The sequence below is a fragment of the Ahaetulla prasina genome, chromosome 1 (assembly GCF_028640845.1).
Source record: "Ahaetulla prasina isolate Xishuangbanna chromosome 1, ASM2864084v1, whole genome shotgun sequence".
Classification (NCBI taxonomy): Eukaryota; Metazoa; Chordata; class Lepidosauria; order Squamata; family Colubridae; genus Ahaetulla; species Ahaetulla prasina.
In genome coordinates this window covers 156730628-156747564 of record NC_080539.1, presented here as the reverse complement: position 1 = coordinate 156747564, position 16937 = coordinate 156730628, and the positions used below count along the sequence as shown (strand labels likewise).

General features: G+C 37.3%; 1 protein-coding gene across 1 annotated transcript in view; it reads left to right on the top strand.

Moving 5' to 3' along the window:
• NBAS (NBAS subunit of NRZ tethering complex) overlaps positions 1 to 16937 on the top strand; it is a 167790-nt gene that overhangs the window by 16922 nt on the left and 133931 nt on the right. Inside the window, exons 11-15 of the mRNA XM_058178795.1 lie at positions 969 to 1034; positions 4030 to 4158; positions 9678 to 9741; positions 12160 to 12353; positions 15774 to 16031. Of these exons, the coding sequence (XP_058034778.1) occupies positions 969 to 1034; positions 4030 to 4158; positions 9678 to 9741; positions 12160 to 12353; positions 15774 to 16031 (711 nt within the window). The remainder of the gene's footprint in view (positions 1 to 968; positions 1035 to 4029; positions 4159 to 9677; positions 9742 to 12159; positions 12354 to 15773; positions 16032 to 16937) is intronic.

The window sequence follows — 16937 nt, the reverse complement described above, 5'->3', positions numbered from 1 at the left end:
TCTACATTTAAGCTCTTTTTCTATTGATATATTAAGTCCAGCAGACATCAAATACAGCTCTTTTCAAAATTGGGGTATTTGGGGGGTGTATTATTTTATAAAAAGACAAAATCATACTGTCCCAAATGTATACATTTATTGAATCAAGATCCTAGATCATTATTTACTGTGTAATTGGCTTGACTTGTTATTGAAATCCAAGTACTGGGTACTGTTGAATTTCCCACCATACCACCAAATTCACTTTCTGTCAGTCACTGCCAACTCAGGTCCCATTAAATTCTGCTATTATTGAATGATTTATTATTGAACTATGTAAGTGGCCTTTTTCACCAAATCTCCTTGGGAAAAATACCCTAGGTTTGGGGTGCTTGTAACTATTAGCAAGTTTTAAAATAATAAAATTGGAGGAAAAAAGCTCTTACTATGCAGACTTGGTACAAGGGTTACAAATTAGGGATAATTCTGTTTATTGGCTTTACAAAAACAACTAAAGGATTAAATCTGGTTACATTAAAGTGCTAAATGTGCCAAAAGTGTCATTGTGATATGTATTGGAAATAGCCATCTGGAACCCGCTGTTAATATACAGTTAATGTTAAGTGTCTTGATTTTTCCCAGTGCTTGGGATTTTACATCCATTAGGGTGAGCCATTATAGTTAACAGAAAGATTGGGGGAATGGTAGACCTAAATATCTTGAGAACATTAAGTTTCCTGTATGTGTTGCAAAAACAGCACAGTAAGAAGTCAATCCATATTCTTTTCTAGTTATTGACTGAGTCTAGAATATTCTAGGCAGGCCTACATTATGAATGCTCGGAATTCCTACTACTATAATGTATATTTTATAGGAACCTTCAGAAGTCTACATATGTACTTTATGTATATTTTAATTCAACTTGATTCCTTTTGCTCTTAGCTTCTGACAGAAAGAAAGTGAATTTAATACAAGTTTGTTTTTAACAGGTGAAGAAAAGTTCATTGTTCAAGATCTTTCATCTTTCATCTTACAATAGGCAAGGAAGGGAAAAGGTAATGGAGAATATACAGAGCTGTTGATTGTTAAGATTCCTGTGTTTTTAAGGAAGCTCCAGTTACTCCTCAACGTATGACTGTAATTGACCCAAAATTTCTGTTGCTGAGCAAGGCAATTGTTGACTGAATTTTTCCCCATTTTATGACCTTTTCTTGGCACAGTTGTTACGTGAATCACTGTAGTAGTGAAGTTAGTAATATGGTTAAGTGAATCTGGCTTCCCCATTGACTTTGCTTGTTAGGTGATCACATGACCCCCCGGACTCTGCAACCGTCATAAATATGAGTCAGTTGCTAAGTTCACAGGACTATGGGGATGCTGCAATGGTTGTAAGTGTGAAAAATGGTCCTAAATCATTTTTTTCAGTGTTGCCATAACTTTGAACTGTTTTAAGTTGAGGTCCACCTATACATTGTCAGATATATTCTTGGTTAGGATTGCCATCTGGCTGTTCAAAAACAATATAAGGGTGATAAAAGTGACTTCATCAAATAAAGCTGAAATTAATCATTTTGGGGTCCTTGAGTGTAAGGGAAATTCTTTAAAACTCTTACTGTTTCAAACTTGTACAGATTTAGTGGAACCTATTCATCATCCTGCAGTTTATGAACCAGAAGTCATTTCCAGCTTCAAGGTTGACCATTTGGATCTGACGAAAGTTATAGAATAGAATAGAATAGAATTTTATTGGCCAAGTGTGATTGGACACACAAGGAATTTGTCTTGGTGCATATGCTCTCAGTGTACATAAAAGAAAAGATACGTTCATCAAGGTACAACATTTACAACACAATTGATGATCAATATATCAATATAAATCATAAGGATTGCCAGCAACAAGTTATAGTCATACAGTCATAAGTGGAAAGAGATTGGTGATGGGAACTATGAAACGATTAATAGTAGTGCAGATTCAGTAAATAGTCTGACAGTGTTGAGGGAATTATTTGTTTAGCAGAGTGATGGCCTTCGGGAAAAAACTGTTCTTGTGTCTAGTTGTTCTGGTGTGCAGTGCTCTATACGGTCGTTTTGAGGGTAGGAGTTGAAACAGTTTATGTCCAGGATGCGAGGGATCTGCAAATATTTTCACGGCCCTCTTCTTGATTCGTGCAGTATACAGGTCCTCAATGGAAGGCAAGTTGGTAGCAATTATTTTTTCTGCAGTTCTAATTATCCTCTGAAGTCTGTGTTTTTCTTGTTGGGTTGCAGAACCGAACCAGACAGTTATAGAGGTGCAAATGACAGACTCAATAATTCCTCTGTAGAATTGGATCAGCAGCTCCTTGGGCAGTTTGAGCTTACTGAGTTGGCGCAGAAAGAACATTCTTTGTTGTCCTTTTTAATGATGTTTTGATGTTAGCTGTCCATTTGAGATCTTGCGATATGATAGAACCCAGAAATTTGAAGGTTTCTACTGTTGATACTGTGTTGTCAAGTATTGTGAGAGGTGGAAGTATGGAAGGGTTTTTCCTAAAGTCTACCACCATTTCTACGGTTTTGAGTGTGTTCAGTTCCAGATTGTTTTGGTTGCACCACAAGGCTAGTCGTTCGACCTCTTGTCTATATGCGGATTCGTCATTGTCTCGAATGAGACCAATCACTGTTGTGTCATCTGCGAACTTCAGTAGCTTAACAAATGGATCATTGGAGATGCAGTCATTGGTATACAGAGAGAAGAGAAGTGGGGAGAGCACACAGCCTTGGGGGGGCCCTGTGCTAATTGTACAGGTATTTGATGTGATCTTGCTTAGCTTCACCTGCTGCTTCCTGTTTGTTAGGAAGCTTGTGATCCACTTACAAGTCTGTTCCGGTACCTGTAGCTGGTTTAGCTTAGTTAGAAGAATGTCTGGAATGATGGTATTGAATGCTGAACTAAAGTCTACAAAAGGACCCTTGCATAGGTCTTTGGAGACTCAAGATGTTGTAGGATGTAGTGCAGAGCCATATTAACAGCATCATCTGTTGATCTATTTGCTCGGTATGCAAATTGCAAGGGGTCTAAGAGCGGATTCGTGATGGTTTTCAGGTAGGAAAGCACTAGCCTTTCAAAGGTTTTCATGACTACAGATGTTAGAGCAACTGGTCTGTAGTCATTCAGTTCCTTGATGGTGGGCTTCTTCGGCACTGGGATGATGGTAGAGCGTTTGAAGCAAGAAGGAACATAGCACATCTCTAGTGATTTATTGAAAATATGGGTGAAGATGGGGGCCAATTGGTCAGCACAGACTTTTAAGCAAGAAGGAGTTATCTTGTCTGGGCCTGGAGCTTTTCCTGGCTTTTGTCTGTGAAATAGGTCCTGCACTTCCTTTTCTGTGATCACTAGGGGTTGTGAACCCAATGAAATGGGGTCAGTTGTAGGAGGCTTGGCTGTTGTTGGTGTGTCTGAGATGGGGGTTATGGAGATAGGTGGCTGTAGTTTCCTTTCAAACCTGCAGTAAAACTCATTCAGGTCATCTGCCAGTTGTTGATTACCTTCAGCCTGGGAAGGAGGTTTGCCATAGCCGGTGATATTTTTAAGAATTTTCCACATGTTTGCTGGATCATTTGCTGAAAATTGATTCTTTAGCTTTTCAGAGTAGCTTCTTTTTGCTGCTCTTATCTCCCTTGTTAGTGCATTTCTGGCCTGATTGTACAGCATTTTATCACCTTTTCTGTAGGCTTCCTCTTTGGACACAGGGTGTCCTCAGGGTGTCCTCAGAATAATAGCCTTTAATGGTACTTGGAAGTTTTTACTTCATTTTACTTGGCCTTTCTATGGAAATATGGTACGCTGAACTCAGTATTTCTTGCTTTCCAGTAGACATGCCTGGGAGTATGTTGCTATTGACATACTCCTCTCATGAAGAACCATTTCAGATCTTATACTCTGGAATCTCTTGAATGAGAAATATATCTACTTTGGAAGTGGCAGAAAAATGTGAATTGTGAGGTTAATGTTTTTTCTAATGTTCTTCTTTCTGTTTTCATTGGTCACTAAAATCATGGTGATAGGATGGCGTCTTCAAAATGAGATTTTCTCCAGACAACACTCGCCTAGCAGTTATACATTTCTCTGGAAGACTGACCATATGGAGCATTCCTTCTCTGAAACAACTAAGAGAATGGGAACAAAATGACCAGGTAAGTGGCCAGACCCTGTGACTTGTATGGGGTTTCTTCTTCTTGGAGGGAAGGGAGGTTTGGGATGGGAAGGAGATAGCTAAAATGAAATGACCTTTCAAAATTACTTTATAAGTTCAATATTGGGAAAAAAGGCTCATTAGAGCTAATATCTATGCAGAAACATAAAGAGCTTTAATACAGTAATTGGGCTTGGCTATTTTAAGTTCCTTTGAATTTGGTAGGATTTGCTTATGTTTAGGTGAAATAGATGATCAAGTGTTCTTCCAGATATTTTGGGCTTATTAGACCCTAGGAGCCTGACCAGTGGTTGGGAATTTAAAAAAAAGGTAAAGGTTCCCCTCGCACATACCTGCTAGTTGTTGCCGACTGTAGGGGGCAGTGCTCATCTCCGTTTCAAAGCCAAAGAGCCAGCGCTGTCCGAAGAAGTCTCCATGGTCATGTGGCCAGCATGACTCAATGCCAAAGGCGCACGGAATGCTGTTACCTTCCCACCACAGGTGTTCCCTATTTTTTCTACTTGCATTTTTACGTGCTTTCGAAACTGCTAGGTTGGCAGAAGCTGGGAGAAGTAACGGGAGGTCACCCCGTTACACAGCATCTGGAAGAATCAGGTTGCCTGTGTGCACCATATAGGCTTGAAGCTTAAAATTCAGTGAAGAATCAGGTTGCCTGTGTGCACCATATAGGCTTGAAGCTTAAAATTCAGTGTGATTAATGAAACAATTATTTTAATGTAATGACACCAATACAGTTTGAGGGAGAAATAGCTTAATGCATTTAACTGCAGCACTTAAAAACTTTTGTTTCCTACCTACATGTTATAATTTCTAGAGATTAATAATAATAAAAAAACTAGTCAAACTTATCTACCTAGCTTTGCTTCAGTCAAATGTATGTCATAATAACAAAGTTAATATATAGAAAATTGAATTGTAATCTAGAATCTGGAAAGATGCTATACAGGCGCAACCTTTTTTTTTCAGTATGGAAGAAATTGCTTAAAAGATAGGTGAAATAATATCTCACCCATAAAACATTTTCACATCTCAAAAAATAAACTTTGTTTTATTTTATTTTATTTAGGCAAAATCAGCTAGTTCGTATATATAGGTAGTCCTTGCTTAGCAATGGTAATTGGGACCACAACTCCATTGCTAAGTGAGGCAGTCATAAGGATGACGTCACGTGATCACATTGATTTATAACAGCAGATTTGGGATTTGTAGTTGCCATTGTTAAGGGAAACCACATACCGGTAGTCCTTTACTTATGACCACAACTGAGCCCAAAGTTTCTGTTGCTAAGTGAAATATTTGTTAAGTGAGTTTTGTCCCATTTTATGACCTTTCTTGCCTCAGTTGTTAAGTGAATCACTGTGGTTGTTAAGTTAGTAACACAGTTGTTAAGTGAATTGGGTTTGTCCGATTGACTTTGCTTGTTAGAATGTTGCAAAAGGTGATGAGATGATCTGGGACACTACAGCTGTCATAAATATGAGTCAATTGCCAAGCACCTGAATTCTGATCACATGACCATGGGGATGCCACCACAGGTGTAAATATGAAAAATGGTCATAAATCCCTTTTTTCAGTGCCGTTGTAATGTGAACAGTCACTAAATTGTTGTAAGTCAAGGACTGCTTGTATTAAATGTGATGTCATGTGATAAACCACCAGCTTCCCCATTGACTTTGTTTGTCAGAAGCTAGCAGTGAAGGTTACAAATGGTGATCACGTGATTGGGGGACACTGTAGCCACTGCAATTGTGAGCCAGTTACCAAGGGCCCAAATGATGATCACATGACAGTGGGGACACTTCGACAGCTGAAACTATGAGAATCAGTCATAAGTCTCCTTGCTCAGTGCCATTGTAACTTTGAATGTTTGCTGAACGAGTGGTCATTAAGTGAGGACTAAAATTATACTTGCTCATTTATTGAGCAATAAATCATTTACCTGAATAAATGAACAAGTATAATGTTTTTGACTAATTTGTTAATTGGGTTCTCTTTATCTAGTTTTAGGACTTTGTCGAGAACAGATTGTGTTTTATATCATATTTATACAGGAATACTGAATATTCAAAAGGGGTCAAAAATTTTTAAGCACCAATTTTCAATGAAGAAATCAATAGAAGTTGGGTTTCGTCATCATATAGTCGGCTGCTATGGTTAGGGATTAGGGTTAGTGTCTATCATTGCCTATAAATTTGCATGTTCTCTCCTGTATTTAAAAGAAGATTTATACTATTATTTCAGAAGTCACAGGCTTCTGGAGTTATCCTACTTTAGCTTAACAGAAAAATCTATGAAGGGATAATGTATCCGTACAATTCTGCAGATTTAGCACTGCAGTCATTGGCAGTTTCTGAGCTTAATGCTCTATTTGAAGGGATAATAGTACATTCTTTATAGAATCAAATCTTAATATTTGCAAATCCTTATTTATATATTAAATAATATATTATTTATATTAAATAATATATTACATAAGGGATGCGGTGGCTCAGGGGCTAGGACGTTGAGCTTGTCAATCGAAAGGTTGGCAGCTCAGCAGTTTGAATCCCTAGTGCTGCCGTGTAACCGGGTGAGCTCCTGTTACTTGTCCCAGCTTCTACCAACCTAGCAGTTTCGAAAGCACATAAAAATGCAAGTAGAAAAAATAGGGACCACCTTTGGTGGGAAGGTAACAGCGTTCCATGCGCCTTTGCCAGCCACATGACCACGGAGACGTCTTCGGACAGTGCTGGCTCTTTGGCTTTGAAACGGAGATGAGCACCACACCCTAGATTCGGGAACGACTAGCACCTATGTGCGAGGGAAACCTTTACCTTTTACCTTTATTTGCAGCCCCAGTGCAAATACTGGCACTGACATGGCATGTTGCAGACCCTTGCAGAATAAAGAAAATAAGTTTTAAGTAAACCAGGTTTAGATAACTGTTTGAAAGGTATGCAATAATTTTCAAGCAAGGCTTGGAAAAGAAAAGGAAAAAATACTATGGCTACCAGTCAGCTTTATCTATTCAAAATCAGTGCTTTCAACATCCTGTTTTTAATGAAGATTAAGGACACTATAGTCTGCCTGCCTTGTCTGTAGATGAAGAGATAAAGAATAAGAGTAAGCATTGTGCGGTGAATTAGTCAAAATACAAATAGACAGGTGACTAGTACAGTAGTCTGATAGTAATGTTGTTTGTAAAGTAATGTGACTGGAAGAACATTTATTTATATAAAAACTGAATAAACAATTTTTGGTGATGATGATGATATTGCTATCCTGTCTTTTTTAGTCCACTCAAGGCAACAAATATAGCTACAATTCTCATTTGTAATTAGAATTAAATGTATTGGCTACATATAAAAGTCGAAGTAGTGTAGTGTATTTATTCTTTCCCCTATCCCCCACCGCCAATAATTAAATAATGAAGTTTCCTTAATAATTAACCTGGAAGTGTTAGTTTCATTCCAGCTAAAATCTCTTTAATTTTTTTTTCAACAGTGGTATACTAGCATCCTTTGAAGAATGCTTAATCATTGGTAACAGTTCAGGCATGATATAGCTAAACCTCTTCATAAATTGAGAAGTGCCATATTTCTGGAATATAATTTAATGGCACTTTAATCTCCTTGACCCTTAACTTCTCACCAAGAATTTGTTCACCAAAATATTATCTTATCAGTGAGATGGACATGTTCATGTATTTACATGTGCAATAAATTTCCTTCAACGGGTTATATCTTCAGGACAGAGGAAATAATGGCTAATCTTATAAAAATATTATTTAAAAGGGCCAATAAGCCTGAAAAGCAACTGTTTGGTGGTGGGTTTTTTTTTCTGAACTGACCAATACCTGAAAGTTCTCACACCCTTTTCCTTTTTTTATATATCTTTTCTTTTTTGCTAAAAATTATCACATCTCCACAGGAATCTTGCCAGAGGAACTTGGAAATATAGCATTTGTGGTTATATTATTAAACTAAATTCATCTTCCAAGTTCAAATATTATTTATGAAGAGCAGCTGTACAAGCTTAGAAAAAGATGTAGCTACTTTAAGGTGTTCTGAGGTATTTTAAGGTGTTTTTCATGCTTGCACATACAAGGTATATATCACATTATGCCTTGGAATCCAGATCTAGTTCTTATCCACCTCTAATGTGGAGAACATACCTTGACTCTTAATAGCAATTCAAAAATTTCATTTGAACTGCTTGATCAGTTCCCAGGCCTCATCAAATCCATCTCATCTAACTAATCTTTAGAATACCGAATAACAGAGTTGGAAGGGACCTTGGATATCTTCTAGTCCAACCTCCTGCCTAGGCTGGAAACCCTACAACACTTTAGATAAATGTTTATCACTTTAGATAAAAAGTTGTTCCACAGATTAATTGTTCTAACTGTCAGGAAATTTCTCCTTAGTTCTAGGTTGCTTCTCTCCTTGATTAGTTTCCACCCATTGCTTCCTGCCCTCAGGTGCTTTGAAGAATAGCTTGACTCCCTCTTCTTTGTGGCAGCCCCTGAGATATTGGAACACTGCTATCATGTCGCCCCGATCCTTCTTTTTCTTAAATTAGACATACCCAGTTCCTGCAACTGTTCTTCATATGTTTTAGCCTCCAATTCCCTAATCATCTTTGCTGCTCTTTGCACTCTTTCTAGGGTCTCCACATCTTTTTTACATCGTGGCGACCAAAACTGGATGCAGTATTCCAAGTGTGGCCTTACCAAGGCATTATAAAGTGGTATTAACACTTCACATGATCTTGATTCTGACACTCTGTTTATGCAGCCTAAAACTGTGTTGGCTTTTCTGGCAGCTGCTGCACACTGCTGGCTTATATTTAAATGGTTGTCCACTAGGACTTCAAGATCCCTCTCACAGTTACTATTGTTGAGTGAGGTACCACATATTCTGTACCTATGCATTTTGTTTTTCTTGCCTAAATGTAGAACCTTACTTTTTTCACCATTGAATTTCATTTTGTTATAGCATTTGTGTAAGAGCCACCCTCTTTTCTACCGTAAATAACTCTGCTCTTGCTGATGACTGTTCCAGCGCTTGGTTTCGAACTACATTTTAGTATTGAGATTGGAGTATTTATTGGGGGTAGGGATAGGAAGAACAGTATTTGTGGGGGGAGGGGTTAACAAAGGAAAAATATAACACTCCGTTTTGGTCATCATCTTGCTAAAGAAAATGAGATTAATCAAATTAACCAACCTTTGATGAAAGAGGTCATCAGTCACTGAGATTCAAGTGTCTTCAACTAACCATGATTAAAGAAAGGCTTGGATTTAATATAATTTTTGAAATATATTTACAATAGGGGCTTTTCCCATCCTATCCAGTCATGTATTGCTTTTGAGATTCTTTCATTTCATCATGTAACAGTGATAAGATAGAATTTATCGAAATATTTACTTTTCTTTCTTCCCCCTAAGTATTTCTTTAGTACAAGGAAATAGTATCTAAAGAGAGAGATACCCAAAAACTTTTATTCTTGTCATTTTAGCCAGGATATGATGAAATCAAACTGGAATGGAAACTGTCTCTGGAAAAGCGGAAGAAAATTAAAGGTTGGTGTTCAAATCTTAATATTGTATTTGACAAAGAGCTACAGTGGCGCAGTGGTTAAAATGAATTACTGTAGGCTACTTCTGCTAACTGCCGGCTATTCGAGTCTCACCAGGCTCAAGGTTGACTTGGCCCTGCCATCCTTCCGAGGTTGGTAAAATGAGGACCCAGTTTGTTGGGGGCAATATGCTGACTCCATAAACCACTTAGAGAGGGCTGTAAAGCACTGTGAAGTGGTATATATATAAGTCTGCTATTGCTATTTGCTTAAATGCCTTTAATGAATCTATTTACAAAATATAAACAGTGGCATAATGTTGTTTTCCAAAATGATTTAAATTATGCATTTTAAGATTACTTTCTACATGCACGCTTTTGAGCTGTAGAGCTGTTATGTATTACCAGGTTCAGGGAGAGCTTGTCTCTGAGCATACTTGCTAGAGACCCGCAATGGGGAAAATCTGTTTTTTCATATTTGCTTTGTGAGCCTCTCCCAGGCATAGCACAAACAAGGATGCTGAAGTAGATAAACTTTTTCATCTGATTCTGAATGGATCTTCTCACATTCTTTTCCATTTTGATAATCCCTTCTTTCTATATTTTTCCCCCAGATAAACGTATTTTAAATCACAGGAATGGCTGCAGATATTTTACTGCCAATAGTTGCCATTAAATTGTGCTTCTGATTGTTTTCAAATTGTTTTTGTTGCAGTGTTAGAGAGTTGGAGCAAGTGAGATGTGGGTAAAAATGGTGCAGTATTACTGCAGTCCTTTTTTAAGAGATCTCTGGGATTTATGTCCAGCTCTAATAAATCATACTTCTTTTATTGTGTGCGCCTGAACTAAGAGATACATTTGTCTTAAATATTACACCTAAGCAAAAGAAAACTAGGCAATTTTCCTAAATATTTTAAAAGGAACAATGTGAAATAATGTAATTGTGCATTTTCATAAATGTCCAGAAAAGAGCATAGATGATACTATCTTATATTATTTCAGCTTGTCAGAGGTAATTACAGTTTCAGCTGGATTCCATTTGCCATTTCTGAAAAATATGTGTCTCATTGTTACTCTGAGGGACAGCATGACCATGTTTCTGAACAGTTTTAAAAATTCTATTCTGCTTTGTATGAATAGATGTTCCCTAATACTTAGCTGCATTCTTTTGAAAGGATTCTTTAACATTTATTATTCAGAAAATGTATACTGTATAGCCACCCATCTTAAATATATACTGCATTTTTCGGACTATAAGACACACTGGACTATAAGACGCACCTAAATGTACAGGAGGAAAACAAGAAAAAAATAGTTTTTGGCCCCTGTGTGTCAGATTTTTGCCCTTCCAGACCCCCAGAAGCATTCTGCAGTGCTCCGTATTGCCCATTTTTGCCAAAATTGGGCCCATTTTTGCCAAAAACGCACTTGGTTTTGGCTTGCAGAGTGCTTCTGGGGGCAGGGGAAGGTGAAAACGCAACGCGCGGAGGGCTTGTGGCCCAAATGGCGGGGAGGTCAAGCTCTAGGGCTATGCAGAGCACTGCAGAGTGCTTCTGGAGCCCTGGGAGGGGGAAAATGTGACACGGCGAAGGTTCAGGAGGCCAAAAACGCCCACATTCAGTCTATAAGACACAACTACATTTTCACCCACTTTTGCGGGGTGGGGAAGTGTCTTACACGCCAAAAAATACTGTAACTCTGGGTAGCTAGCAAGACATGAAAAAAGAATTAAAAATGCAATGACCTCACCCAGCAGTTTTATGTAGATATTCAATAGAAGTGGGGAGTGATTTGAGCCCTGAGGTACCTCTCATAAGAGGGCCCTAGGGCTTGACCTCCCCACCCCCACCAGTGCCCCACCCCCTCCAGTGCCTGGAGAATGGAGGAGAAGCACTAAAAGGCAGTTTCCCCTCTCCCTGCCCTGATGCCTGTTGATGGTTTTGAAGGCTACTGAGAGATGTAGGAGGACAAAGACAGATGGATTACTGCTGTCTTGAGACCTCTAGAATATAAGTAATGTTATACCTGGCTTAAATCAGAACTAGAAAAGGTCCAGATAATCAGCTTCCTCGAACGTCTATGTAGCTATATATATATAGATTCTACCACCTTCTTTACAATCTTCTCTAAAAGGTGAAGGGTAGAACCTGAATGAAAATTGTCCAGTATTGTTGGACTGGAGAATGTTCTTTATTTAAGGAAGTTACTTATGGAAAATTTCTTATTTAGGGATAATACATTTAATGCAAGTCTTAATTTAAATACTTCCCTTAGAATAGGGAGAAGTTGGTCTCTGTGCTTTGTTGATATTTGGCTATTCAAATGATGCTCTGAAGTAATTTATTGTAACTGAAGTTGCTTTGTGCAAATGTTTGAAAAGTTAAAGGTTTTTTCCCCCCTCTCTTATCTTCTGTCATCCCCAGACAAAGAATCCTTTTATCCATTGATAGATATAAACTGGTGGGGGGAGAATTCTGTCATTTTGGCTCGCTGTTCAGGTGCTCTGACAGTGTCATCAGTGAAGAACTTGAAAAACCTGTTGGGGAAATCCTGTGAATGGTTTGAAAGCGCACCTCAGGTCACCTCGGCTCATGAAGGAGGATTTCTATGTTTGGAGGTAGGAAGAATTTGCAAAACCAAAGAAGGTTATTAATTGTACACGTATGACAATATCACCTTGCAAAAATATTCTTATGTCATTTAAAACGAAATTTAAAAGCAGGATTTCCTGTATTAGAAGAAAACAGAATATATTTGGGAGAAGAGCTGTGGCCCTGCCATAAAGATCCTAGAGTTTCTTCTGCATATAGGGAATCTTTGATGTGCATAGACCCTTGTTCTCTCATACCCAGCAGTAGGAGATTAAAATGTTCTTCCATGCTTGAGCATAATGGCCATGCCCTAAGACATAGTTAATGTTAACTGCAGTTCGTTTGAGATAAACCAGTGTTATAATTTTGCATTGTGAAGATGCAAGACACAGACGACTAGCCAGAAGAATAGGAATAAAAACAGCTTTTATCCATGGCTGTCAGACTCCTAAATTCAACTACAATCACTCCATGCATACATGGAAACATGTGACTGGTTTCTCCCTACTTACTTGTGTAAGGACCATTTTCTATGTTATTCATGTTGTTTTGTATTTTGTTATGGATTGCACCAGTAGAGGCTAAATCCATTTTGTTGTATATATGTACAATGACAATAAAGGTCATTATTATTATTATCATTGAAGATGAAAGTAAAATCTTTAAATCTTCTTGGTGTGTGCTTGCAGGATGAAATGATAGCATACAGCTTTGAGGTTTGATGTGGTAAGGTTTCATTACAATATTCATTTTGTATTTTGGTAATATCTTAATTAGATCAATTAATAAATAACTCAGTAACATGCAGGCTTTTAAGTATTGTAGAATGCTTCATCAAGCAAAAGGAAAAAGCAAAGCAGATAGAAAAGAAAATTATATTAAAGGGATGACATTTGCATCTTTCAGATGCACTTCTGTTGCAGATACTCAAATTAGGAATTGTTAGGTGTTCCGATAGCTAATCCTAGACTAGTTGGGATGAAGAAGCAGTTATTTACATTTTGAATATTTGTTGGTCAAAACATTCTCTATCTTAGTTGAACACATTCTATGTTTAGTAGAAAACAGGTATGAAAAGAGTCTAGCTTTTATGTGCCACAGTTAGATGTAATTTTAGAAGTTGTGCTAAATGTAAATAAAAATAAAAGAAAGCCAGATTTGGAAGTTTAAGATAGTAAATAGATTGTACCAAATAAATCTGGAACTTTGTTTTCTGGGGCTATATCTTCTTCAGCTCCTAAGTAAAGTAGCTGATTTGATTTTGGTTGAATTGCTTTACCTGTTTTTGAATACAATGGACTAGTCTTCAAATGTCATGGATCATTTGGCACTTTTTAAAGAGAAAATGAAAACTAAAACTCAGGTAAAGGAAGGAAATCATTTCTGTGATACTCAAGAATGTGCAGAAATGCAATCATGCTCATTTCTTAATAGGGAGGTTAAATCAAAAGTCAACAGTGTTTACTGTCTTTATTAATCATGAATATTTTTAAGACTTACTTTTTTGATGAGCAGTGGTATCCTTGATTAAAGAAATACTTTCCATTTTGAAAAAAACCTCACACATCTTGCAAGCTATGGCCATAACATTACCGTGTTTTCTTTAAATAATCCTAAGGAAATATACTTGCATACAAAGGTACCAATAATAAGCACCCATATAATGAGACATTTATCATACTTACAACTTTATGATAAAACCTGTCTAAATAGGTGGTAAATGAAACTGTGTTTAAATGCTAAACTCTTTATCTTCATTCTTGGGTGGTCTCTCTATTAGACTTCCCTTTTGATTAAATGTCATCATTTCTATGCTTCCTATACTCAAGTAGTCTTATCTATAACACTGATAAATCTTCTTTGGAACCTTTCACTTCTCTTTGTGCCAGATCCTGATGGCTGTTTGCATGTACTTTGAGGCCTGGTCTTTTAAAGATGGATTGTTTTTTCTTCCTTTTTAATTTTTTATTTCAATGTCTTCTGCTTCTTTGTGTGTTGACGATATTACTTTTTCTCTTTTTGTCAGTTGTCAGCTTTATACTTTCTCTTTAGATGTTATCACTGTTGGATGTTTTTTTTTTTATTTTCTGTTGTGAAATAATGCAAATGAAGTTTTCATTCTACTCATCCTGCCTTTATTTCATTCTTTGCGTATAATCCAGTGGATCTTTTTTAGGCTAAGGCTTATATTTAGCCACCTGGGACTAAGGTATTTTGAATTCTGAGTAGATATTTTACTTCTGAGTAGATATATAGAAGATTTTATTGTTAGCTTTCTCTTTTCTAATTTAACTTTCTTCTTTCCTTTGGTATTTTGCCTTGTTTCATCCTTCTCTGGCATCTGCTTACTGTTATCTCCAAATTCTAAATATTAAAAAAATATTATTTTTCAGGTCATTTTGGTCATTACAGGTAATCCTCGACTTACGACCACAATTGAGCCCAAAATTTCTGTTGCTAAGTTAGACAGTTGTTAAGTGAATTTTGCCCCATTTTATGACCTTTATTGCCACCGTTTTTAAAATGAATCACTGTAGCTGTTAGTAACACAGTTGTGAAGTGAATCTGGCTTTCCCATTGGTTTTGCTTTTCAAAAGGTCGCAAAAGGTAATCACATGACCTTGGGACACAGCAATGGACATAAATATGAGTTAGTTGCCAAGCATCCAGATTTTGATCACGTGACCACAGAGATGCTGCAATGGTCATAATTGTGAAAGATGGTCATAAGTCCCTTCTTTTCAGTAATACTGTAACTTCAAACAGTCACAAAATGAACTATTGTAAGTTGAGGACTACGTGTATTAGTGCAAATCTGTTTTCATTTCCTTGAGCTTTAGGTTTAACAAGGTGTTAGCTAATTATTTTTAGGGCTCTCCATATGCGTGGATGTACATTCACACCTTTGTGTATGGGCATGTTTACAGTGCACTGCTGGGTAGTTCTAATTATTTTAACTTTTTCTTTCTTCAGAAGTAAGATAGTTAACAGCCACAGTCACATGCAGAACTGGAGATAAACCCTTTAAGAATAATTTTTAATATTCAGTAGGCGTAATTACTGATGCAGGAATATGCTGCATAGGGATACATCATTTCCTTCTCCCCAATTTAATACCAGAATTTTATTTGTTACCCAAAAAAATCATGTGCAGAATTCAAATGCCTCTTCCACCTCCCCTCTCCCTAAGACATACCCTTATTGAGCATATTCTAATCTATTGGGATGTACATATCTTTATGGAGTGAGAATTATGCTGATGTCCCATCCAGTGAAATAACCTGGTTGCTTTAGAGGGAAATCATTTTCTAGTGGTTGTTTGTTTGCTTGCTTTTCTTTGCTTCCAGCAGCTTTGTGGCAGCTTATTGCCTCTTTGGGTGCTGAAGCCTGACAGACTTGTAAGTGTGATACATTGTGCTGTTTAGTAAGAATTGCTTTCTTTGCAGTGCGAGGTAAAGTTTGCTCCAAAGAGATTGCGCTCAGAGAGCAGACCCGGTGATGAAGATGAAGGAGAAGATGACTCGGATTCAGACGATGAAATGTCTGCAAAGGCCCGCTATTTTGGTTACCTCAAGCAAGGGCTTTATTTTGTAACCGAAATGGAGCGTTTTGCTCCTTCAAGGAAACGTCCTCGCACAATTATAAAGAATTACCGGCTTGTGAATCTGAGATCCACAACCCCTGAAGAATTGTACCAAAGGAAGGTACGTGTGAAACATAGCCCTAAGGGTGATTAAAAAAAAAAATCCTTAAAATACTGTAGAACCTGAAATTATTTGTCCGTTTTAGATGGTTCAGTTTATTTGTTTGCTTATATGCTGCCTGTATTATTTTTACAAATAACTCAAGGTGGCCAACATATCCAAACACACCTTCCTCCTCCTATTTTCCCCACCACAACAACAACCCTGTGAGATGAGTTGGGCTCAGAGAAAGTGGTCATCTGACTGACTTTCAAGCCCAAGGCGGGACTAGAATTCACACTCTCCTGGTTTCTAGCCAGGTGCCTTTACCAGTAGACCAAACTGGCCCCGTTTTCATTGGATTTGATTAGGCTAATTTTGTTTGATTTGCCTTCCAGGTAAAGTGTTAGGATAGGAACTGTGGAGAAGACTATTCATTTGTTTTCACATGCCATAAAAAAGTGATGGTTGTTTGATTTTCTTATGGAAAGACTGATGGAAATGGCCTTTTTTTTTCATAGTTTTCTTCCACTTAATAAATGTTTAATGCCTTTCCTCAGCACAAAATGTCTGCCGTGAGGAGATTTCTTTTCCTTGCTTAGCATTTAAAAGTTGCAGTACCTTAGGAAAAATTCTCACTCTGGTGGCATAGCAATTGTCATGTGACTGGTGTATAAAATTGAATGTCACTGGCACCTGTTGTTATGTATCGTTTGCAAATTCCTTAGGTTGGCTGCATTACTGAATTGCAAACTTAGAGATCTTTCACCATTAGTGTATGATTGCTAGGTGTTCAGCATGTATAAAAAATCTCCATTGCTTTGATCTCAGAACTATATTGGAGAGGAATATATGTGAAAATAGTACATGTGTTTACAGATTCACTGAATGAAAATAAATGCTAATTGTTAAAATAATAAATGTTTT